Source organism: Artemia franciscana, chromosome 13 (assembly GCF_032884065.1).
Source record: "Artemia franciscana chromosome 13, ASM3288406v1, whole genome shotgun sequence".
NCBI lineage: Eukaryota > Metazoa > Arthropoda > Branchiopoda > Anostraca > Artemiidae > Artemia > Artemia franciscana.
Genome location: NC_088875.1, coordinates 30463029 through 30490101, shown reverse-complemented (window position 1 = coordinate 30490101; position 27073 = coordinate 30463029). Strand labels below are relative to the sequence as shown.

At 35.6% G+C, this 27073-nt stretch overlaps 1 protein-coding gene across 1 annotated transcript in view; it reads right to left on the bottom strand.

Annotated features, from left to right (window-relative positions):
• Positions 1-17411, bottom strand: part of LOC136034789 ((Lyso)-N-acylphosphatidylethanolamine lipase-like) — a 38578-nt gene extending 21167 nt beyond the window's left edge. Inside the window, exons 1-3 of the mRNA XM_065716201.1 lie at positions 17284-17411; positions 9314-9387; positions 1750-1947 (exon numbers count right to left, since the gene is read on the bottom strand). Of these exons, the coding sequence (XP_065572273.1) occupies positions 1750-1947; positions 9314-9387; positions 17284-17342 (331 nt within the window). The 5' untranslated portion in view covers positions 17343-17411. The remainder of the gene's footprint in view (positions 1-1749; positions 1948-9313; positions 9388-17283) is intronic.
• Positions 17412-27073: the final 9662 nt, after the last annotated feature.

Genomic DNA, 27073 nt, shown 5'->3' with positions numbered 1-27073 from the left:
TAATTAGAAAAACGCCAAAGACTGGCAAATTAATATTTAGGACAATAACAGGAGAAAATATACAAGCTTGACATCTTGGACAGGGTCCATGTTTAAAGTCCTTCCAAAAACAAAATAAGATATTTTCTATTGAGTAGGCAACTAATAAAACAAGAAAAAATAAGGACATATAAGGACAAATATAAAAGGGAGGGGGGGGGGAAGTGTCGACCCTAGTTGACAAAGAAAAGTTACGAAGGTTGTTAGATGAAATAAAGTATTTGTTTCATATTCTTATTTTTGAGCAATGCTTTAAAACTCGCGGACAATAATGATTTGAGGGTTTTCCAAAAATCTTTTTTAGGCTGAGACAAAATAACACCAAACGATGAGGTAATACTTCCTAACAAATGACCTAATAGCGAGATTTATACAGGAAGATGAATAACAACCGCGACACAACAGCAAACACTTGAGTAAAAAAAAACTTGGTTTATGAGTTAACAAGAGTTAGGTAGAAACACTTACTTAAACAGAAACAAAAACTCCTAGAGAAGCTAACTGGATGGTGTATGTAAGGGTAGAATCGATATGCACTGAAGTCATCTATCTCCATGCCAAATTCGACCCTAGTTGAGTGAGATATCCTACTCAAAAATTAATTTATACAGGTCATCTAACTTAAAGTAGAAACATAATAGTACTCCCGGCAATAAATGTGTCTTTAAAGAAGATAGTTATTATTCCTGGCTCCAACCTCAGCCATATTATGAACTATAAAAATCAATGATGTTTGGACAATCAAATTAATAGCGAACAAGGTCTAAAACAGATAAAAAGTAACCAGCTCTATAAAAAAAAAATAACACCCCCTAAAGCCATTGACGGCACGCAGGGCGTCGAAACTTGTCGACGTTTCAGTTGCCGGGTCTTTTTCAAAGGGAAATGGTGGCGAACCTGTTGCCCAGCTTTGCGGCATCCAGGAAGATATCAATCCACTAGGCTACCATGGAGTAACCGGCTCTATAGCTTTTTCTAATAATAAAAAATAAATGAGTGTCCCCAGCACCATTAGGGTGCTGACAACTAAGTTAGATGAAAAGTTAGCTGAAACATTTCAGTCAACTAAAAATAACAGCACCCGTCATGATTTAAACGCCGTGGTAGAATGGAGACAGTTATTCCTGACAACTATCTGTGCCATTTTATGGTAGTAAACCTTGTACATTATGAAGTTAGTAATGCGTCTGAAACGCCTCGGACAAGTAAGCTTGATTTAGTACAATTGAGATACATGCTGAACAAGACAGCAATGCCTGTCCACAACCGTAATCTACGAACCATAATTTCCCTCATATTTTTTAAGCAACCCTGATTTGTCCAAAGTCATTAGGACTGGAAATTGATGTCTAGCTAAGCACAAGTTTGAACGGGGCTTAGCAGATAAGCGACCTTCTTTGAAACACAATGGAAAACACTATACAGCTTAAATGAACTCATTTGAAATTAACTCCCATTTCTCATTAAACATCCTAAGTTCTAAGTAAATCCTAAGTAACATGCGGAAGCTTTGTCTAATTAACCCAACTAAAGGATCATGTAGAATGTATACTTTTTAAGTGACAGCGCCTAAGTATGACATATTTCTTTTCCTTTAAGCATTATAAAGAAAAAGAAGTAGTATCACAATTTAGTGTTCTGTTTCATCTACAACGAGAATCTTTTAACAACTAATTATTAAGGTAGAAAAATTCTTTATTTATATCTTACCAATCCAGTCCAAAGCATAAACAGGTGTTTTAGATGCAAAAGCGTCCAAATTTAAACACCAGAGTCCAATGCCAGCAGCAAATCCATGAAGCACAACAAGGGGAGTTCTACCAGAAATCTTTTCATTAAATGCTATAGTTCGAATTTTGAGTCCACCAGGAGTGTTGATGAAAAAGTCCCTAAATGGAGTCTTCAAAACTGAAATTTAAAAAACCAAGTTAAAGGATTTTTTCAAGTTCATTAAATAAATTCCAAAAAACAAGGCTTTAAGGTTTTTGTTAACCCAATAATTAATCAATGTTCACTCTCACAATTATGCTGGTGTTTTCAGTTGGGTAGCAAAATTTGACGCATAGTCAAATTGCCATATCTAAACTAAAATATGTATCTAATTTTTTTCAAAATTCTGATGGTGCGTAAATTGACGTTTTAAGTTTTTCGCGGAAAATTTTTAGTCAAGGGTCTGGATGAGGAAACCCAATGACAAAGAAAATAAGATATTTTTGGACGAGATCATTAACCTTCCAATGATCAACATAAACTAATGTCCAATCCCCTAGAAGAATCTTAATTGCTTTTTAGCTCATTTTCAAAAAGAGTAATAGATACACGCATTGGGGTTAAACCCCATATGAAAACAACTCTCATTACATAACTGTGTTTGAAATTAACAGTTTTCACAAATACCATTTATTACTCACTGGTAAAAATCAAAATCTTATTTTTGAAAGTAAAATTATTTAGATCAACTTTTTTGCTAATCTATTCAAACAGGAGAAAACACCTTGGTTATGTCTTTGAACATACCTTACTTTTTAGACAAAAAAAAAAACATAACAAAAAAAAAAACACTTTTAATGATTGCAAAAACGCACGATAAAATTTAAAAATGTTTTGCGGGTAGCACGTTAATACTTCGATGATCAGCAATTTTTCTTAATGCCTAAACAAGCCAAATTACAACTCTCAAGGATCATCACCGACATTTTTAGAAGAAACCTCTAAGAAGAAACTTTCATTTTCAAAATAGCTCTCACAAGCTAATAGTCACTCTTACCACTCCAGATACCTAAATTAACTCAGGATTAAACAATACAACTATTGTAACAAGATAGTTGTAAAATCCAGCTAGCTCTGACCAACCGTCCTATTTTCGGGCTATGGTTAAGCTAAGTGATCGCAACCCGCAATACTTTGGGTATACACACAATACTTCAAGCAGCCCGCACATATAGCAAGAAATATTTTGTGACGGTGAAAAGAGGAAAATCATGCATAATTAATCTCATTACGGCATTTTTCTCTCTGTTTTCAGCACTATTATCAATTTTTTGCTTTTGCCACTGCCGAAAACTAAAAAATTATCAATATTAAGTTCCAGACAACGCACAAAAGGCAAACCCCGTTTTCAACAAGCTTATTGCAACTGGCTATTGTGATTTTTAGTGTTCAATAACAAATTACAATCATTCAATTGCGTTCAATAGCACCTATTGGAACCGTTCCAATTAATTATTTGCTCATTGTGCTTTATAGCTCATTAAGCTATAATTCTTCCTTTTACAGATAGACATGCCAGGAATGCTTTCGTATTAGTTTAGGCTAACAATAATTTTGGTCAGTTTTGAAGTTTCTATGGCTTTACAATATTTTAATTTTTTCCATGAAATTCATTTTGATGCTGAAAACGCGTTCACTACTGCAGAATAATTATCACTTGTTCAGTAATTTGTTGAAATTAGTTTGTACAAAGCAAAAAAGCGAATTTTTAGGCAACAATGCTCTGGAGAAGGTGTCCTTTTTCTATATGCAAGCATGAAAAAAATATGTTTAAATATGAAAATCCAAAGAAAACTGTCTTTCCTGGCTTTAGTTTATTTGCACAAAGAAAGGCGATAAAGGCTTTAGTTAATTACATGCTTATACAGTTGTAAAGTTGTAATAATTGCCCAGTTACTAACCAGTAATGACAATAGAAAGAAAAGGCCAGCTAAAATTACGCACTCTAATCAGGACTAAACAAAGGAATTTCTATTAAAAAGAAGATTTTAAGAGAAAAGATATGAAGTGAATTAAATTAGCTCTAAGTATAGTCAATTTCTTGTTTACAGCTTGCTCTTTTCCATAAATCTCTGAAACCCTATGTAGTGATTATGATTGCTTTGCTTTGCTAGTGCTTGTGTTTACTCTTGCTGTGTGTTCTATGCTTGCTTATATTGCTTTTTCTTTATAGGAGCTTGGGTTAAATAAATGCATTAATCACAATCGTTGCATGGTGTCAGAAGTGGGATCTTGGCATTGAAATCTAACAGCACTATGGAAGTCCAGCAGCCATCCATAAACTGGAATGCCACCTTCTTGGCAGATGAATGGAATCGATTTGAACAGCATGCCCGGTTGATGCTTATAGGACCGCTGGCAGAAAAGACAGAAAAATCTCAGTGTGCCTACCTGCTTATCTGGATGGGAGAAAAGGGACGAGAGATCTTCAATACTTTCGAAATGGAAAAGAGTGAAGCCAACAAAATTGAACCCCTTATCAAATACTTTAAAGACTATGCAAGCCCAAAGAAAAACACTGTGTTTGCAAGATACATCTTCCAGAAGAGGGACCAGTTAGAAAACGAAAGTATTGAAAGGTACATCACAGAATTAAAAACATTGGCCAAACCATGTCTGTACACAGAACAAGATGAAATGATTCGTGACCGAATTGTCTGTGGAATTCGAAACCAAGCTGTTCGAGAGAAACTGTTAGCGGAAGGTGACTCATTAACTCTTGAAAGTGCAGTGTCAAGATGTAGAACCTACAAGATGTAGAGAATGCTATTTTTGTGGTGGATCTTACTCGACCAATCATGCATGTCCAGCGAAGGGGAAAATATGTACACAGTGCAAGAAGCCAAACCATTTCGCAAGGGTCTGTCGCAGCAACAAAAACGTAAACACCATTGATGAAGAAACTGAGTCATTCAGAGAGGCAGTCGATGATCAAGAAACAATTTTCCTGTATGCCGTTGACAAAGGTAGTGGCAAAGATGAAGCCCTTGTCCTACTGACCTTAAACAACCAGCTTTCAGCGAACTTCAAAATTGACACAGGAGCCCAATCAAATGTCATTCCCAAAAACAGTTTTGACAAGCTTGACCCAAAACCGAATCTGCAATCAACTAATCAGCGACTGACCAGCTGCTGTGGTGCTAGGATCCCTGTCATTGGCACTTGTGACCTTACCTGTAGCCACAAACAGTACCCTAGGGGTACTCACAGATTCTATGTAGTCGACTCAGCATCAACCCCAATAGTGGGATATCGATCCAGCATAGACTTGAACCTCATCAAACTGGTACTCAATGTTAATACGGAACAAACCAGCATAGACGAGAAGTACAAAAGCCTCTTTGAAGGCATTGGCCGACTTGAAGGGGAATGCAATATCCATCTAAAAGATGGGTCCATACCAACTGTCTATCCGGCCAGAAGGGTACCAGAGGCATTAAAAGACAAACTCCAGGACGAACTTAACAGAATGGAAAGAGACGGAATCATTGAAAAAGTCACGGAGCCCACAGAATGGGTAAATTCAATGGTGATGATCGAAAAGAAGAACGGAACTGTAAGGCTATGCATAGACCCAGTAGACCTCAACAAATGCATAAAGTGCCCTTACTATCCCATACCTACCTTAGAAGATGTTACAGCCAAGCTGCATGGCGCAAAAGTGTTCAGCAAAATGGATGCTCGGTCAGGGTACTGGTCATTAGTCTTTTCTGCAACTGCATCTGAGATGACAACATTCAGCACTATATACGGGCGTTATCGATTCCTAAGAATGCCCTTTGGCTTACTTTCAGCACAAGATGAGTTCCAGCGCCGTATGGAAGAGGCATTTGAAGGGCTGGAAGGAGTAGCCATCATTATTGATGATATTCTAGTGTATGGAGCAAACCAAGAAGAGCATGATGAAAGACTCCAAGCCGTTATGGAAAGAGTACTAGAAAAAGGTGTTAAATTCAACAAGGATAAATGCAGCTTCAGTGCAAGCAGCGTATGCTATTTTGGGCACGTAATTGGAGCCGATGGCATGAAAGCAGACCCAGAAAAACTGAGAGCCATCAAAGAGATGCCCAGACCTCAGAGTCGCGAAGAGCTGCTTTCCCTCCTTGGAATGTTGAACTACCTCGCTAAATACATTCCCGACCTGTCTACTAGAAATAAAAGCCTTCGAGACATACTCAAATGTGAGCCATTCTCTTGGAGTCCCGAAAATGACCAGACGTTGGTAGAGCTCAAGTAGTCAATTGTGTCAGGCATCTCCTTCTTCAACTACAAGAGCTTGAATGTGGAGCTGAAAGTCGACGCGTCCAGCCATGGCTTGGGAGCGAACCTCTGTAGTGATGGAGAGGTAGTAGCATATGCGTCCCGTGCACTTAGCAAAACCGAGCAAAAGTACTCCCAACTTGAAAAGGAGCTGTACGCTATTGTCTATGGATGCAAGCACTTTCACCACTACCTCCATGGGAGACGCGTCAACGTAATCACTGATCACCGCCCGCTTGAGACAATAGTCAGAAATCCTATCCACAAGGCCCCTCCAAGGGTACAGAGACTAATGCTACAACTCCAACCATACGATATTCATCTGCAATTCCGGCCAGGTTCAGAAATACCAATCGCCGACGCTCTTTCTCGTCTCCACCTTCCGGATATCGATGAGAAACTAGCAACAGAAATAGACGTGTATGTTCATCAGATCTCTAAACATCTTCCTGTAAGTGATGAGAAAATCCTACGAATCCAGGAAGAAACTTCCAAAGATAGCCAACTCAGGATTCTGGCGAAAACAATCCATGAAGGCTGGCCGAAAAGCAGAAAAACATGCCAGTCAGAGGCACGTCCGTTCTGGAATATCCAGCGTGAACTGTCAACAAACAGAGGAATCATCTTCAAAGGCGAGAGATTGGTCATACCCAAGATATTACAGCCAGGCATCCTGAGACAACTCCACGCTGCTCATCTTGGAGTAGAAAAGACCAAGCAAAGAGCCAAAATGCTGGTTTATTGGCCTGGCCTGAACGCAGACATTGAGCAGTATGCTCGTAGTTGCCAAACATGTGCTAGAAACATGCCATCAAACCAAAGGGAGCCTATGATCAGTCACGAAATACCATGTCTTCCTTGGCAAGAAGTCGCATCCGACCTATTCACGCTCAACAATAATGACTATCTTGTAACAGTGGACTATCATAGCCGTTTTTTTTAAGTAGACAAAGTCAGCTCCACTACGTCAAAGGCCGTCATCTCCAAACTCAAATCTCATTTCGCCAGATATGGCATCCCATCTATGCTAATATCTGACAATGGCCCTCAGTACTCTTCAGTTGAATTCCTAGATTTTTCCAGGACATGGGGATTCACTCACAGAACATCAAGTCCAATCTACCCCCAGTCCAACGGCCTTGTGGAAAAGACTGTCCAGACAGCAAAGAGCCTCATGACGAAGGCATCAGAAAACGGTGAAGACCCATACTTGGGACTGCTCGAATACAGGAACACACCCGTGGATGGACTAGCCTCGCCGTCCCAGCTTCTGATGTGTCGTTAATTGAGGACACTTCTGCCATGTACCACTGACCACCTAAAAAAGAAAGTGGTCAGCAATCGCAAGTTTTTGGAGAAACGCACAGCTCTCCAGAGACAACAGAAGTGTCAGTATGATGTGACGTCTAGGCTTCTTCCGTCAGTAGAAGTAGGGAAATCAGTATACGTGCAGAAGACTCCAGGTGGCAAATGGAGCCCAGCAAGAGTAATTGCCCAGTCTGAGGCCCCTCGATCCCACGTAGTTGAGACAGGCGACGGGTCTGTCATAAGACGGAATAGAGTTCACCTCTCAAGCCGCCTTGGCATTGACTCGGAGACTAGAGACCCTGGTGGGCCAACTGTTATATCTTTGGTCCCATTCTCTACTCCAAACAAAGAAATTCCTGCTCAAAAATCACTGTCACCACCCGGAAATCAGCTCAGCAGATCAGCGCTGCACTCCTCAGCACCACTAGACCGAATGGAGACAGAGCTCACCTCATTTGAAGCCTCAATTCAGCCATGTGGAGCAGCATCTCTTCCCCAAGTCAGTGCAAGAACACGATCCCCAAGAGTGATCAACCCTCCAAAGAGATTGAACCTGTAAATAGTTGTGTGAAGTGAAAAGTATGCAATGTGTATACCAGGAGTACATATGAGAGAAGTGAGCCTAGCGCCTTCTCGTACTCGTAAAAAAAAAAAAAAAAAAAAAAAAAAAAAAAAAAAAAAAAAAAAAAAAAAAAAGTGTGAAGTGTGATAGTAGATTTTAGTATTGTAACAAACCTTATGTGTACTTAGAAAACACAATAGAGAAGCGAGCCTAGCGCCTTCTCGGGATGTAAATAAATTTAGTGATATCTCAGATAGTAATGATATGTGCAGTACTGGTGTATTGTGAACCAATTAGTTTAAAGTGAAAAGAAGGGAGATGTAGTGATTATGGTTGCTTTGCTTTGCTAGTGCTTGTGTTTACTCTTGCTGTGTGTGCTATGCTTGCTTATATTGCTTTTTCTTTATAGGAGCCTGGGTTAAATAAATGCATTAATAATAATCGTTGCACCCTATACCTCAGAAAATGTCTACATATTCATTGTTATATTTTGTTCTCTTCTGCTTGTCTATCTCTTAAAAGTAATATAAAAAAATAGCAAGCAAAAATCAAATATACATATTTTAATGAATTGGGCTCTTGGGAGGAGTCATTAAAAAAATTTAAAGGAAAATGGCTTGCCTAAAGGACAGAAATTGAGAGATCATACTCAATCATACACAAATTTGGTTTTGAAGAACTTGGTAACAACTGTTTCCTTCAACTGTAGACATACCAAGCACAACTTTGTCTGAACTAAGTGACAACTGATTGAAGACCATCAATGACTATTAACCTAATTAAAGTTAAACTACCTGCAGAGCCTGTTGCATGACAGACAAAAAAAAACCTTAATATTTACTCTCTTGTAAAGATCTAACATCTACAGACTTATCTGTGCAATGAGGAATGCTCGCTTATGGTAGCCATTGTATGCTGTCACGCGATTATTTTCTGAGCCTATGAGTAAACATTCGCGCAAGGTTAAAAACATCTATCAATTATGCATACAAAGAAGACAGGAGGGGTCACTACAGTCCAAAAGTAAGAGGATTTATAAGAAAGAATTATATTTAAAATAAGACTAATATAACAATAGGATCGAACTATAGGTTAACTGGGCCAACGTCATGGTACAGGGGAGATGATCCAAAATTTTACCCTCTATGGGTTAATTCTATGGTTTCACACGAACTCAATAATGCAATCTTTTCAAGTTTTAAATCTAACATCGTTATTTCAATCTTAATGTCTAGCTATGGGATTATCTTCCATATCATGCTCAATTAGTTCTCCAATGATTTGTCAAGATATACCTTAATATTCTAGTAGAAACATACAGTGCTTAATAAAACCCTCTAAAAGTATCAAACTACAAAGAATAAAAAAACTTACAAGACAAAAGTCGTTTTTCAGCTGTAGCTAAAGCAGACATGGAAGTTGGTGACCACCTTAGCCAATCAAACCAGCTGTAAAAAGAAAACTGATTCAGCACTAATTTACTAAATTTAAGAGAAGCTAGTTTAAGAGTGGTTATGAAATTTTTTGGTTTTATGAGAAGGCTTTTATATTCTTAGTCATACTAATGTTATTTCCTTCACAATTTTGTTTATTGCATGTTTTCAATTGCTTTTGTTTTTTTTTTAAGAAATGGTTGATTATGTCTTTTTAGCTCACAGGCTTGCGCAAACAAATACAAATAGCCAAAAATTTACAGAAAAAGCGGGAGGATCAAGGGTATTTGCTTTCAGCATTTTAAGTGCGCACATGTAAATGATATTCTGGCCTTTCATTGAAAAGGAAACCTTTGTTACTAAATATTTTGAACTTATAGATTAGATTAGATTAATTTTATTTCAAACATGTATACAAAACATTTTGCTGCACCTGCTAAGAAAGCCCCGAGGGGCTTGTTGGCAGCAGGTGGCAGTCATCTCTACTCTACATATTACTACATACAAAGATTCTACTTATGACACTCACGCATTATTACTATACTTTTGCATCATTACCATACTATTCTTTTGCAAGGAAGAATCTCTTAACAACAGCCTTGAAGGAAGCCAAATGACTCGAATTTCTTATTTCAATCGGAATAATATCCCATACAGAGGGGGCAAAATTCCTAATCACGAAAGAAGCTCTAGCCGTATTTCTAAATGGGTGTACCAGATTTGATGCCCCTCGTGTATCGTGGCTATGAATATCACAATTAATGGAGAAAAGATTTTCGAAAGAAGAGGGAAGTATATTATTAATAAATTTATATGTGAAAATACTAACTTGGTAGTAATACTATAGTGGTATAAGGTATTTTGAACTTAACATAATAAATATTATTTTGAATATAACATAATGAAGACAAAAATTTATTACTCTGGATATCAACAAGCAAATCAAGTGAAATTGAAAAGGCCTTACTTTGAGTACTCATTTAATTTTTTTGTTGAGTTACATTATCAAGCCTGAAAAAAGCTTTTACCATATAGTAAAACATGATTACCTCAGAATTTACCAATTAGTAGTAACTGGGCCTGTTGAAGTTGCAGCCTTCAAAAGAAAATATGACTATGAATGAATTTTCAATGTGATGACAGGGTGTTTAATATAAGCATAAATTAGAAGTTGTTTAAAGAAGCAAGGGTATGGCATAAGCAGTGGTATTAATTCAGGAAAAATCAGGGGTGGGGGGAAATGTATTCTTTAAAATCTAGGGAGGGACAAGGTTACTATTTTTAATGAAATATCAAAAGAGGTATAATCAATGAAAACTCCCTCAAAAAGGTTTTTTTTACAAATCTAGGGAAAGACAAAAGATATAGGGGCAAACACACCTCCCCAATTGATACCAGGGGACCTATACACTTTGAGTTACCCATGATAATACTGCAATCTAAACAATTTTTAATATTCATTCATCTTCAAGACAAAATAATTAAAGAACCATCTTAAGTAAAAGGATAAAACTTATCAATATGTGTGAAGCTGTAAATGAGATGCAAGCATTAAATGGTTCTATTTCAGGCCCACAAATCAGAAAGTTTGAAAATCTGTGCAAAACTCAGATTTCAGCAAAGTGCAACAAATTCACTGCTTACATATACTGCTTAGCACATTATTATCTTTAAACAAACATAAAGTAAGTAAAATGATAGCTGCTAAAACAAACTAAACATCAAATTTTTTTTCGCCTAAATCCAAGAGTTGACCAAAGTTGTCTTGAACACCTGAATATGTTTGGCAGCTAGAGTAGTTGCAGACAAGCTATTCTAAAGAATACACACACTTGCAAAGAAATTGACCAATTTGTCTGCTTACTCTAGGTTGACATAATTTACAAAGGCGATGTTGTGCAGACTCATAGGAAGAGAAAATGATGAATTGTTACACATCAATTACCTCTATTCTGTATACAATATGGTAAGTATTGATAGAACCACTATGGTTGCAACAGACCTGCAGAGTGGGTATTTTCAGCCTTTTAAATCTCTCATATTATTCTAAAACTGCAAGATAGGGGATGGCGTTTGTTTCCTTAAATGGAATTCTGTATGAAGCTTAGAGAAATTAAAATATGTACAATCATACTGCTTACATTGTCAACCATCCTTTGGAAACTGGTATTGACTTTGGGTAACTGTGTGTTACATAATGTTTCGTAAGTCCATGTCAAGATTTACAACAGAGATTTTTGCCAAAAAAATACATAGATACCTATATCTAGAAACACCCTTTCTAATTTATTTCTCTGCCCCTTGTATCATATGACTAGAGTAAATATGAAGAAACTCCCAAAGCAACATTGTTCTACTAGAGAAAGAAACCACTTCTTCAGCCAGATAGTTGCCAACCAATGGAGCCAGCTTTCAGAAGAGAGAATATCTACTGAATTAACTCAGATACTTAGGTGCAAAATTGACAAAGAATGACTAAATCAATAGTTCTTGTTCAACTAGGAGGTAGCTGAATCCTCAATAACCAAGTAATAAGCAGTCAGACAAGAAAACTGTTTGTATGGAAGTCATATTGGAGTATAAGAAGAATAGACATCTTTAACTAACTCCAAGCTGGAATTTAAGACAAACTTAACGTACATTTCTGTTCAACTAGAGAAAAAAGAGTTATGATGAAATGAATAGCTAAATGGTAAAATTAAGTTTTAATGCTTTATCAAAAATTTAATAGAGCAATCTATTTCCTTTTTCTTCCTTGACACATCAGCATAACTTCAGTAAATGTTCTTTAATAAGTACTTTCAATATAATCCATGTTTTATTCACAATTATGTTAATTTATTAGAAATATTGACTATTTTTCCTCCATGTTCTCATGTTCTTATGTCCTCTATTTTCTCAAAAGCAGTGGTAATTTTCTGCATTTTTTTTTTTTTTTTTTTTTAATCAAGCTGTGTTGAGAACAAATATAAAAGAACATAAACATTAAAACCAAATTTAATCAGCTAAACAAAGTTATGTTCCTAGACTGTTCTGTGGCTACAAAACATGGGCCACAATAATAATAAATAACAGAGTTTAAGCTGTGTCATCAATCTTTCTATAACAAAGCAGTTAAACCTATCAATTACTACCCACAAAAAATTAGAACTAGATTGTTTTCAATTATTGTGTAAATATGTAAGGGTTGAAGTTCCATTTCAAAAAGCCATAGCTTGAAAACTAGTAGATATACAGAGCTATGTTAGACTAAATTTTTGGTTAAGATATTGCAGTATAATAATCACAAAATATTGTTTTGTTTGGGTTGAAAAAAAAGTACACAACAACAATTTGCTGCTGATTCCTAATATTGGTTGTCAATACTTTATAAGAATGTTAATGCATCTTTTGGAGCTCCAAAAATATTACAAAAATGCCTTTTGTTAAAATCGTAGAAATTACAGTAAGATTAGCACACATGCTAGCACAATTTTACAAATGACAGCTCTTCATTAAGAAAACCAAAATGATAGTTCAACAAACCACTATAATATAACCAAGCAGATTGTGATCAAGCAGCAGCATAGCCTTATCTATTATTTCAAAAGGCATTGTATTAGTTTTAACATTCGAAAAAGCCATTGCACATAAGATGTTTATAGAAAGTTCACAGATGTCTTATCTGACAGTAAATTTTGAATTATAGTACCCTATTTATGGGCAAATACCAATTGGAAGAAATGCTAACCTGTCATCCGTTCCATATCCTTTATTCCCCTAAAATTTAGAACAGAATATCAAGATAGCTATGTTACTTATAATGATAAAAAGGTAAAAAAATATGTCTCATAATACAACCTGGTTAGTAAAGTTTTAGGATAAGGCCCAAGACTATCCAGATGGCCATTGTTCATATATACATATGGTATTGTTAAACTTGAGGATAATATGGCTATATAAGAACTGGCTGTTTCTGCTAGCTTGAGTTGTATTGCAATTACAGGATGTCACATGCTTCCTATTTAAAGCAATTCTGCAAGGCAAATCTTTGTTTGTCACATTCTACAACAGCTGTTTGCATTGCAATTGTGACAAAAGTTTTGATGTACCATTTTTGTAATCTCCTATGCTCCTATAATTTTGCCACCTAAAAACATTTTTTTCTTCAGTCATTTTGGAGAAAAAACCAATTGAGGAGCTGGTGACACCCACAGAGTTGTAAAAGTGCCACAAATAATATGGTTCAAAGCCACAGATAATGGTAGAAGAAAATTATAATTATGCAACAGCCCAAGCATCCCCTGAGCCAAGGAAATGTCACACCCTGAAAAGTAGCATGCAAGGCCATATTTGTGAGGACCAATGCTCAAGCCCCTTTATGAGGGGCAAAGGCCTGAGCATAACTTGCAAAGGTCAAGGGCTTGTATGAGTTGAGAGAGACAACAGAAAGCTCACACAGTATGCCAATTGGCTAGTTTCTATATAAAAATACAAAATCAAAAGATATTAACTGCAAATTTCAACTATATGGGCATATTATATGCAGTTAAAATTAGAGCAGTACAAGGATCACCACATTCCTCCAAACCTCCACCCAAACATTTGCACATGAATTTAATGTTTTATCTCTCTGTGAACAATATTGTGCTGGGATCATTTAGAGAGTAGTTGAATTTGATTAATAGTTAAGCATCGAAATTGTTTAGGTCATTGAATGAATGTCATAAATAAAAGCAAATTAAGTAGCTATTTTACAGGTGGTCTTGAGTTTCTAGCAAAGGTGCATTTCAAGGGTGTTTTAGTTTTTTGATTAAAAATACAAAGATAGAATTATAATGTAGATAGGGTTAAAATTCAGGCAATAAGTATTTACACATAGCCTATTTAAAAAAAAAAAATATCACAGATCATTCCAGTGGAAAATCATCCACTGATTCCAGGACTTTTTTGCCCTTTTTGAAAAAAGAGGATGCCAAACACATTCCAGCATCAAGTCAAGGCTAAGTCAAAGCCTTATACAGTTTCATGAACACTCTAGAATGCCAGCTTGAGATTATCCTTTTGATTATGGCAAGGTATTAAAAGACAGATGAGAATACCATTTTTGGTATGGGCAGTGAGATTTAATGTTGGCAATAGTGACTCCAAGGCCCCTTTCTAGAGAAACTTGGAGGAAATACTGCTGGCATTGATTATGTTTACCAAAGTGGGGCACAGAGCAATTACCAATATTGAAGGCAAGGAACCATGTATCAGCCCAACTTCCAAGACTGCCCAGGTGAACCTGGATAGATTTTTAGTCAGTAGCCAGGGCAGGTTTACATACTAAATTAAAATCATCTGCATGAAGAGTGAAGGCATTTGATAGAAGATCTGGTGCACCATTTATATTGAAGATGGAGAGGCTGATTCTAATAATAGTCAAAGCACCCCAAGGAAAACCACTTAAACTGTAGCAGAGGATAACAGATGTGGAATGCCAATAGAACCTAAATTCAGAGAAATTGGGTTCTATCTGATAGAAAGTCATATTTCCATCATACAAATGGAAAAAAAACTATAGCTGTAGCTTTCAACTTTGTGATAAAAACTTGCAGCAAATTTAATCAAATCTTTTGCTATGTCTAGAAGGATTATATTGACAGGAAAACTTTTGTCAAGTAGTGATGTGAAATAATCATATTTCTATAGAAGGTTAGTATTGACAGATTTACTAGATCTGAATCCAAAATGATAAGGAGTGAGGATGTTATTGGTCTTAAAGTGCTGCCTTAAAGCTGATACAACCTACACTATATAAAATATATTTATTTTGTTTGTTTTCAGTATTTTTGAACTGTTTTTGTCAATAGTTGGTTTATAGCATGAAGTAAGAAAGCAGCATATGGTACTGTTGTACATAGCCCATGAGTGTATCTAGGCATTATGGTACAGACAGGGATTCAACTGAGATGGTAGTAATTACAATATTTAGAAAGAACACTGTTTGGTATGTTTTTTGTTTTCAGCTATCTGATATCAAGTTTAAAAAAAAAAATATTACATAGAAACTCAGCTGTGGCTCATATGCATATAAAATCACAGAGTAACTTTAACAAGGTACATGATCAAAGACAGCAAACCCTTTAGCCTAAGTTGCAAAAACAATTTGGGTAGGCTACTTCTGTATTAGCCAGTACACATTCAAGAAGTGAACTTAGGTTAATCCTAATGAAATATAAAAAAGTATGTAGAAAATATAATATGGTACTTTTGTATTGTTCAGAACACACTCAAGTAGTTTGCTGAATGTATAGTCTAAAATAAAAATCATTTTCATAGCCATAAAGACATATAATAGGTGGAAGAATATATTGGACTTTCCACACCCACCTAATGTACAAATATAAAAGCCAAATTATATTATTTACAAACTAAATTATTATACTTTCATCATATTTTGGTATATTTTATTAGAATAAACCTAACTTCACTTCTCAAGTGTGTTCTAAATAGTACAGGAGTGCCTACAATACTTTAGTTTACATAGTAATATAATTTGGGCAATATATTTGCACATTAGGGGGGAGGTAACCTAGCCTTACCCCCTGTCCTAATGTGCAAATATACAGCCCAAATTATACAAGTCAGTGTATTCTTTCATCCATTATTTGTCTTTGTGGCTATGGTGCCAGTTTTCTTAGATATTACATTCAGTAAACTACCTAAGTGTGGGTAAAATTCTAATTAAGTGACTTCTTGCTATCTTGGAAAGGGGTTAGGTTAGGAATATGAAACTTTTGGAGATGGGTCTACAGGCTAAAGTATATCCCAGGAAGGTATTTTAAAGTACCCACCTCTACTCCTTCTCCCTCTGGAGGGCCCTGAAGTTTGTCTACATGACAGGTCTATACCTATTGAAATTTTAACAAAAGAACATTTTACCTTAATTTTCAGTTACTAGTTACTTTTTCTCTGCCTTTAGTTTTGAAAATGCAATTCCTGTTATTTGACTAGAATTTTGAGCCATATCAATGTTTTTTTTTCAAAATTTAGGTAATATATTTGCATATTTTTAAAACCTTATAAATTGGGATTGAGCAAAGTTATGAAGCTGAAAACAATTTTATTGTACTTCATTTAAGCAGAAGATCTATTTTGCAAGGTTTCAATTTTATAACACACATATTTTTAAAGGTCATCAAAGGTCAGGGCCTTCTAGAGGGAGAAGGAGTAGAAGTAGGTACTTCAAAATACCTTCCCAGGACATACTCTAGTCTGTAGACACATCTATGAAAGTCTCATTTTCCTAACCTAACCCCTTTCTGAGATAGCAAGAAGTCTCTTAACTAGAGTTTTATCATGCATTTAAAATGGGTCTAGGCTACTCACCAGTAAGCTACTTATGAATAAAAATTCAAGTTTGATAGTTGACCCTGTAGCTAGGCTACTTGAATTTTGCCCTACTAGTGCAATTGAAAATACATTGAGTGTGTATAATTTAGTCTACATATTTTCTATTAGGGGTGGGGGTAAAGTTTAATGGTATATATTTAGGATTAATAAGATAGGCCTAATTATTTTAGACTGTTTCGAAATAGTTTCCTGTGTTTGATGTTTCTCTCCTAGTGAGTGAGAATGCTAAAATAATACTGTTTGGAGCATAATACCTTGAGAAGCTGTTTTCAAGCTTATTTCTCTACTCCTTCTCTATTAGGCTATAGCCTAGTTGTTTTTCTGAAAATGTACATCCCTCCAGCTACTTTAGATATAACCGCAGATGCAATAGACCTCTTATAAAAGATTCACTTTTATCTAAGTTTGCCCAGATTCAGAAATAAATCCATCCTTGGGAAAAAAGGGGGAGGTGGACACTTCTATAACCTTACTAAAATAGAAGAAAGCCCTTATCTGGAACTGTAATAAAATTATAGAGGCTAAGGAACATACCCTGGTTTTTCTAGAGTCTCAATGACAAGACTTTGAGAACTGGAAAGACTAGGTTCCATTTGTTAAGTTAGATAAGCCCACGTCGGTCACGTTCAAGAATTACGCCAAAATTTGGAACCTGTTTTGACTATGTGGTAATCAAACAAAAACAGTCGAAATCATATCATTTAAGATGAAAAAGAATTAACCTTTTACCACCGACAGTTTTCGTAATTTCTAAGCAATTTATTAACTAATCTCTCAAGGACTAAAGAACTTGGTAAGTATTTTGCAGTTCTTATAATTGACTTACCAATAAAGTGAACATACTTTTCGATGCCCTTTTTTATGTTCCTTACGAATACAATAATCGCTTCTATCGCAAATTCAAATTTGAGCAATTTTTGACGTAATCTAACAATAAATAATTTTGGCACCGAGAAAACGTAGTATTATTTTGTCGAAAAGGACTGAGAAAACGTAGTATTATGTTGTCGAAGACGAAAGATAACTCATAATTTAATTGAAAATTAGTCATTTTTAAGAGCTCAAAAATGCTTAAATTTGAATTTTCGAAAGAAGCAATTATTATATTCGTAAAGAACATAAAAAAAATCATTGAGTGGTATGTTCACTGTATTGGTAAGTCAGCTATATGAACTGCGAAATATATACCAAGAACTTACCCACATTGCCTTCATCCAGAAAATATTTGCTGAATTTAATACGATTACATATAAAAACCATTTCCAAATTTTTGTTGATGGGTCCAAAATGAAAGAGAACGTGGCAAGTGGAGCCTTTCTCCCACCCCTTAATATTCCAAATGGGTGAGAGAATGTATAATAATGTGTCTATAATCTCTGGAGAGTTAAATGCCATAATCACGGCATTAGAGCACCTCATGAGTAATGAACCTTTGATTGCTAATTTACAAAATATTACAGTTCATTCTGACTCTTTTTCAAGCCTAAATGTACTGTCTTCAGCTTCTCATTATAAGATGGATATAGCTACTTTTTATTGTCTTCAAGAGGCATAAGAATTTACCTTCCGTATGTTTCAAGCCACTCAAGTATAATTGGTAACCATCAGGCGGATAAATTTGCAAAACAAAGCTCTAAATATTGACCAGCCAAGTGGGAGACCAATCCGATTAGAGACAAATACCGCTGGAGATTATCAGTGGTTTTCTTAAATAAGAATAATCCAATTTTCTCCATTCCCCAATAAACACTAGTAGTATCCCTTCAGTTGGTCCCAATACGGCCCACCCCCTTCGAATCCAGGTCCGGACCACTTTTTTTAAAAGACAAAACAGAATGGATATTCCCCTAATGCTGCTATCTATGTAACCAAAATCAGAGTTGGCGTTATTGTTAACTCCAGTTATAGATGGTGACATGTTTTCTTTTCAAGCAACAAATTTTTCGGCTTCTAAGCAGTTTTCCGTTGATTTTATAAAATATATGTCTGATGTATGGATAGAACGGGAGATCCATGATTTCCCATGGTAAAAAGAATGACATATGACTCGACTGAGCTAACAAGTCATTGATTATATTATGTTCTTGGACATATATTCTAGACGATTAATGTGTTGTTTCTGGGATACTGGCCAGCTGATGTTAAGCATCACAATGTCATAAAAAGTTATTTTGGCAATCGATTCTCAATTGGATTTTAGGTAAGCGTTATCAGTGATCTGTTTCCGGCCACCTTTTTTGGGATCATTCTGAGAATATGCTTGACACTGTGCTTTGAGGGGCTTGCTAGACAGACATATTCATTTGATGATCAATGAAACTTATTTCGATCTCCTAAACTGTAATGAGTATAACCAGCCAGGCATCATTTTTTTTTAATGTAATGGTCCTGAGTACATTGCTTTTCCACTATCAAGGCTTACACATGGGTTTGGGTCGCCAGATTCCCATTCATACCTCAAAGTCCCCCTCCAGAGCCCCAATGCCCCTTCCCCAAAGTTTTTGCCCGCCCTGTTTTTCTCGGAAATTCGATTTTTGTTTAGAGTAAGATTTTTTTTAGCATTTTTCCATGTCTTAAAATGACATTTAATCTTTGTTGAACATAGTTTTTGGATTTTTTTCTTAGTGGCCATCCCATCGGTAATCTGGTTAGTCAACGATAACAGTTAGTTTATTGTATGGTTTCGATCAATTTTAATTGTACACTGGACAAATAAAGACAAACGTCTTATTCTAAAAAAGTAAAGATGAATTATTTCGAGAAAATATGTCTACATGATAAGGTTTTCGTCTCATTGAATACTGACAAGGACAAATATTCGAACTGCGAAACAAGCACTAATGATAATATCAATGGAAATGTATGCGAGTGTTGTTTTTGGCAGTGAAAGATTAAATTTCTTCGGAGAACCGAAACAAATTCAATGATCGTAGTGGTGGATATGACTGAGTAAAATTTCCAGAGATCATAGTGCTTAAAGATAATGCAAGCCTAAAACTAATAGCTGATGATGAGAGCCAACTTCTTGCTTATGGTACCGGTAAAACTTTACCCGTTGATACATCATATTAACAGATTTTTGGTATTACAATTCAACAGAACGTGAAAGTAAGACGAGAATACTCCAGCATCAACCTCATAAATCATATCTTATCAATGTCTCGGAACTGTAACCTATGTAAAAATAATATGGTAATAGACAGTGAAATCGAGGGCAAAATTAAAAGGGCAAGGGCAGATAACATCCCGAAGGAAATTAAAGACACTTCAATGAAAAGCCAAGCAAGACTGAACGTTAATAGTATAATTGGTAGTTTACCATCAAACATCATCATTGAACAGAATAATAGCAATGATGAAAAAGTAAAGATGAAACACTCTAAGAAAGTATGTGCACATAATAGAGTAATCGCAGCATTCAATACTGACGAAGATAAATATTTGAACTATGAAACCAACATTAATGGTGACATCATTGGAAATGTATGTGAGCATTGTCATGATAGTAAGAGATTAAATTTTTGTGGATTGAAAAATTTTTGGATTCTTCATTACTGTTGGTGGATATAATTAGAATAAAACTAGAATAAAATTTACAGAGATGATAGTGTTTAAACATATTGCATAACTAAAAAAAAACAGTTGACAACGGGGGTCAGCTTCTCGCTCGTAGCGCGGGTGATAAGTTACCTCGTGATAAATCATATCACAATCTTTCGGTATTAGCATTCAATAGAAAGTAAAAAGAAGACAGGCGTACTCCCGTACCATTGTAATAAAAATTATCAAGTCTCAGTGCCAGAATTGTTACCTGCAAAGAGCAAGGCATTGAGGAGGGGGCAGCCCTCTTTTATGCACAATAATTTTTTTTGTTTTTTTAATGTTGCTCCTTACTTTTGGTTAAATAACTCGTTTTTCTCATTTAATTTTCGAAAATTTGTGAATGATACCGGGAAATCTGGCTCCCCCACAATGGAAAATTCTCATCTCCCACAAAAATTCCTCCTTGAAAAATATCCTACCCCGTAGTCCAACCCCAGGTTTTTTCTGTATACTTCGAAATAACCAATGCTACTTGTGAGCATTATTCAAAGTTCATAGCTTGCAGCTCTTTCCTTGGAAAATAAGGGGGGTCCAATTATCCTCACAGACATAGTTATTAAATCGTTTTACTACGTTCAGAAAAATGGCTATCTCAAAATTTTCATCTGGCAAACATAGGAAAAAGAGGAGCGTGGGAAGGGGGCTAGCTTCCCCTTAGTATTTTCGGTCAATTAAAAAGGACACTAGAATTTCTGGTTTCCGATCAAATGAGCCTTTTCCTGATCTCCCAGGATCACTGGTTATAGATGATAACCCCTGGGAAAAAATTCCGTATCATTCTTCTGGCAAAAAATGCAAAAATCCATATTTTTGTATATAGAAGCTTCAAACCTATAGAGTAAGGTTCTCTGATCTGCTGATCCTGATGGTGTGATTTTCATTAAGATCACTTGATGTCTAGGGTATGTCTTCCCCCTTTTTCAAAAATTGGGCAAAATTTTGAACAAACATCAAAATTTATTTCTTTAGATTTATCTATTGTTATCAAGACTCTTTCTATTGTTATCATTGAGCTACATCACTACTTACTTACGGATTTTTTACCACAACTATTTGATTGTAAAAAAAAACTTTGGTTTTTAAAGAGATCAATACTGAAAAGTGCAATCAAACAATTGGTGTTATGTTTTTGCTACTCTTTAGACCAAGTGTCGACTAAAAAGAAACTAACTTCTGTTAGAGTAAGTTTACTCTAACTAACTTCTGTGGTGCTTAATCACAATAATATCAATTGTATCCATACGATCAGCGGAACGTTTTCGTTATGGCGATGCCTAGGCCGTATATAGGGGGGAGTCAGGAGGTTTGAACCCCGTGGAAATGTTTGTCCGACTCGTAGAAACGTAACAAAATTGAATATAAACAAGTTTTTGATGCGTTTTTTAAAGTCTTAAAGTTTTTTTTAATTTTATAGTCTTTTCAACAAAAAGGAGAAGGCTTATTCAATGAAATTTTTTAAGTCCATGTCCCTTTTAACAATAAGGAAGTATAAAATTAAAGACGAAAAGATGTCGAATTAGATCAATTTACTTAGCTATGATGTAACACCCACGTGTGCGTTAATGTAAAACAATAATGTCCCCTACACATATTTCTAGTAATCGATTTCTCCCTTCCATGGGAATTATTTCACTGGGATAAGAAGCACGCAATTCATAGCTTACGGAGAAAGGGAATACGGGAAAATTGACATTAAGATCGTGAAGCCAATTGCATGGAATCAACTTCCAAGAATGTGATAATAACAATTGCTTGCCTGTTCAGATGACTAAGGTGTCACTGCATTGTGAGATACTTGGTCTTACGTTCGATTCCTACACCGGATAAAAACCTTTGATGACGCCTTATAAAGGTTTCCTGAATCAAAACATGCCTTGCATAAGCGACTTGGGGAATGCCGTAATGAAACATCTCGAGGAAAAAACGTCTTGAACAAAAAATCTTGATAAATATCTTGAAGAAAGAAATAAAAAATGTCTAGAAGAAAAAATATATCCTGAAGAAAAAAAATATTTCCTAAAGTATTACGTAACGCCCAATTGTGCTCAATACGTCATCCTCATTCATACCAGGGGGTTCCCCACTTGACTAACGACCCTTGAGCTCTAGCAAAAATACAAGTCACATGAAATTACGTCATCCTCAGTAAATTTGCATATGTAAACAATAACATCCTTTACTTACTAATCAGGTGTACATAATCAATAATGCTGGCTGATGGCTATGGATTTGGAAAAATTTGCTAGGACGCGTGGCGTCGCATACGGCCTAAATTACTAGATTATACGGCCTAAATTACTCAAACATACACCAGTTGCTAATATAAATAAACAAAAAAATCTTAAAGCGAGTAAAACTTAAATTGAATATATAAATCAAGCTTAAAACAGATAAGATCACTACAAACAAGAGTTTGGCTAACACCCCTTCCCTAACTGTAAAAACTTAAGACCTACTGCGTCATTGGCGCTTTACTGAAAACTATATGTATATTTAAACCTTTTAGAAGTAACTAATAAAATTGATCTGAATATTTGACACGTAGTGATATTAATTGCTTAGATTTCATGAGTTCAAGATTCTATTTCACTGTAATTTTCATTTTCAATGTTTTAATAAGTACAGAAGAGATTATTTATAATATAAATCGTTCCGAGTAAACCGCTAACGATGCAATAGGCTTTAAGCTTTTACAGTTAGGGAAGGGGACAGTAGCAATACTCTTGTTTGTAATGAAAACTATATGCTTCTTGAACAGTCATGGAAAGTACTAATAAATTGAATTTATTTTTTGATATATAATGACATTAACTGATGAAAAGTCATTTGTTCAATATCGTATTTCACTGTAATTTTTATTTTAATGATGTTTAGATTTGTAATAAATACAGAAGAAAAGATTTGTAACATAATTTATTTTCAGTAGACTGCCCATGACGGAGTAGGTCTTAGCATTTCACAGTTAGGGAATGGACAGTAACCATACTCTTGTTTGAAGTGATTTTGTCCGTTTTGAGCTTCATTTGTATATTAAATTTAAGTTACGTTCGTTTTAAGATTTAATCATTCTATAATGTTAGCACCTATTATATTTTTGCTTGCTGTGACAATATTTAAATTTTGCTCGTTTCGGGTTTCATTTATTCTTTAATAGTAATTCCCGGTGGTTTAAGCTTCAATTAATATAGCAATTTATTTCTGCTTATCTTATGTTTATTATGGCCTTTACTTTTCTATGAAAAACATCCTTTTCAGAATTTTTTTTTATTAGTTGAGTGAAATAAGTGATAGCCATAAAAGCCTTTCAAGGATATAAAAACTATTTCTGAGAAAACTCCTTAATTAAAGGCAGTGGAATAGAGCTGCCTCAGTAAAAAGCGATGTGGGCACATGTTTTTTTTGGTTTTTCTTACTCCAGGGCACTTAGTATCGAAGGAAATGTCGTAGAAACGTTCAAAAAGGGCTGATAGCCCCCATGTCTTCTCAGGACCATAACACAATTTGCGCTTTACAGAAAACGAAATATATCTTAAATGTTTTCACTTTTTTCTTTCATAAATAAAATAGTATCAAATCTTTAAGAAATAGATATCAGTATTTGTCAATTAAACTGGCAATCCATGGTTATTTTTGGTTTGTTGTGTTTTTTCAGTAAAGCTCAAATTATGTTCAAGTCTTAAGAAGGCATCGTGATTATCAACCCTACTCATTTTAATTTCTAATCATTTTAAGCTTGACTGGGCTATTTATTGTAATTTCTGTTCCTTCTGAGTTTTATTTTTTTTCATTGATAGTGGTTTGTGGTAGTTTTGCGCTTGGAAGATTATTTGACTTTATTTCTGCTCATTTTTGGCTAAACAGAGCTCTTTATTTTTCTTCGAAAATTTTTTTTTTGTAAAAGTTTGTTAAATTAATCCCTTAAAAATTAGATACCTATATCAGAACCATAGAAACGCAAAATTAACTTCTACCTAGATACTGTGGAAACTAACAAGCAAGACAGGTAAACTCAGCCTCTTTTTGACAAAGTCTAAATCTTTTTTTTTCCAGCAGAATCAAATCAAAAACTATCCAACGTTGTTCAAAATTCCTTTTTTAAGTATAAAATTAGCTGTTTACAGAAACAAAAATAAAAATAAAAAATTCCAGGTAATAAGTCATGAAAGACTGGACATTGAGTGAATTATTAATTAAATGAAATCTGACTCTAACTTTGGTGTTAGTTGAGATTCATATTTGGCCCACAGCCCCTTTTAAAGACTGATGAGGACCAGTACTGTCACTTACTTGAAGTACTTTTACTTGAAGTACTACTTAAGTAAAATTTTCCATTACTTGTACTTGTACTTAAGTAAAAACTCTAGGGTGTACTTATTACTTGATACTTAAGTAAGATTACGAAATACTTATTGCTTCAGATACTTTTAATGTACTTGTTTTTCAAATACTTTACCTTTGACACGAAAATTTTGTGTGTGTGTGCTTCGGCAATGTACAAGAAAACATCACCTTTAGATTTAGAGCCAACTCAGATATAGCTTTTGTGTGTCTGTGCTTTGGCAATGTACAAGAAAACATCACCCTTTAGATTTAGAGTAAACTCAGATATACCTCCATGCCCTATTTTTGGATATGAAATAAGGTATTTGTTTTTGACGAAAAAAAATATAGTATTATTAACACTTGGTTTAATTTTAGTTTAAAAGTTATATAACAAAGAAAATTGAAATTATTTCGCAGTTCACTGGTCGACAGTGAGCTAAAATCCCTTGTTTTGTGCTAAATGTTGCATGCTATAGTCTGTTTGGGCTTATATTTCTACCATTAATGTTTAAGTTTTGTCATCTCGTCAACTGAACCAGATTTCTACCATTTCATCATCTTCAGGACCATATTATTGGTAAAACTACTGAAGCTATGAATCTTTGCCCATCTAAATGTTGTCTGCAATAAAAAAAAGGTAAAGGATACGGTATTAGACTTTACAGTCCGTACCGGCGGTGCTGATCTCCGTTTCTTGGCCCTTCAGCCAGAAAATACCATGGGGGGTTGGGGGCCAGCCATCCTGTGCTTTCGCACACCCTTCCTGTTTACCTTCCCCAGATTTCTAAAGGTACCCATTTAGAGCTGGGTCGACTATGGCTAAGCTTACAGAGTCACGCCACTGACCCCCGTCCCAAACTGAAGAATTGGGTACACTGGGATTCGAACCCGCGTCCTCTCAGATAAAGGATCCCGAATCCAGCGCACCGACCCACTCGGCCAGGTCGGCCTGCTAGGTAATTCTAGCAGGATCCAATGCAGTGGTATTTTGTCAAATTCGTTTCAGCAAATTCAGGTATTCAGACGATTCTGACTTCAGATTTGTCACTCCATTCATAAGTTATAGGCCCTACTAAATTAAAGGAAAACTCAACTTTATTAAGACTCGAGACCCTCTCCCTCTCACCCTATTTGAGATAGGTTTTGTGATACCGGAACTTGATATGAGCCCTGATCTTAGGCATCTTTGGTCTAGTTTAGATTCGGATCCGTTACTCCATTTGCAAGTTATAATAAATTAAACAGAAAACTTAAATTTTTCAGGAATTAAAACCCACTCCCCCTTGTTATATTTAAGCTAGGGTCTTTATCTCAAAATTTGATTTGTGTCATGGTCTTAGGTCTCTTTGGTTCAATTTTCATTCAGATCCATCACTCCATTCGCAAGTTCCTCTGAATTAAACGAAAAACTGTTTTTAGCAGGTAGAGCCCTCTCCCCCCTGTTTTATTTGAGCTAGGGTCTTCATCTTTCAACTTGATGTATCTCATGATCTTTGGCACTAAATCTAACCATCAAAATTTTCGTCCAAATCCAACCAACGTTTCTCCCCCTATACGTGATTACACAGACGGACGGACAGACAGATAGGCGGACAGACGGATTTTACAGTGTTTTAGGTAGCCATGTTGGCTAATTGGATCCAAAACAAGAAAAACAATGGCATATCATCATGCAGGTATCATCACCTATTTGGACAGTGGAAAATATCCATCAAGATAGGTTTTTGAGATCTGTCTGTCTGTCCGTCCGTCTGTGCAATCGAGTATAGCGGATTTGTATTGAAATTGAACTATTTGGATTAAAATTGAGCTTAATTAGGGCGATGGGGCTTTAAGTGTTAAAAAAAATTCGAGTTTTTCATTTAATTCACTGTAACTTGCATATGGAGATGAATTTTGATGAAAATTGAATAAAGATGTCTAAGAGTATGATATGCATTAAGTTCTGGGATGGAGACCCAAGCTCAATTAAAAGTTGAGTTTTTTACTTAATTCAGTGTAGGTTGCGAGAGATTGATGGATCTCAGTGGATATTGAACCAAAGTAGCCTAAGACTGTGACAGGCATCAAGTTTTGAGATGAAAACCCTAGCTCAAATAGAACGAGGGAGAGAGGGTTTAAGTGCTGAAAAAAGTAAAGCTTTTGGTTTAATTTTGTATATCTTGCGAATGGAGCAACGGATCCAAATGAAAGCTAGACCAAAGATGACTAGGATCAGGGCTCATATCGAGCTCTGGAATCACAAGCCCTATCTAAAATAGGGCGAGGGGGAGGGAGTTTCAAGTTTTAAGAAAGTCGAGTTTTCCTTCAGTTTAGTAGGGCCTATAACTACTTCTACCCATGGCTTGCCCAAAGCCTGGAAATAACCCTTTTCCAAAATAAGTCATACTGAAGCCAA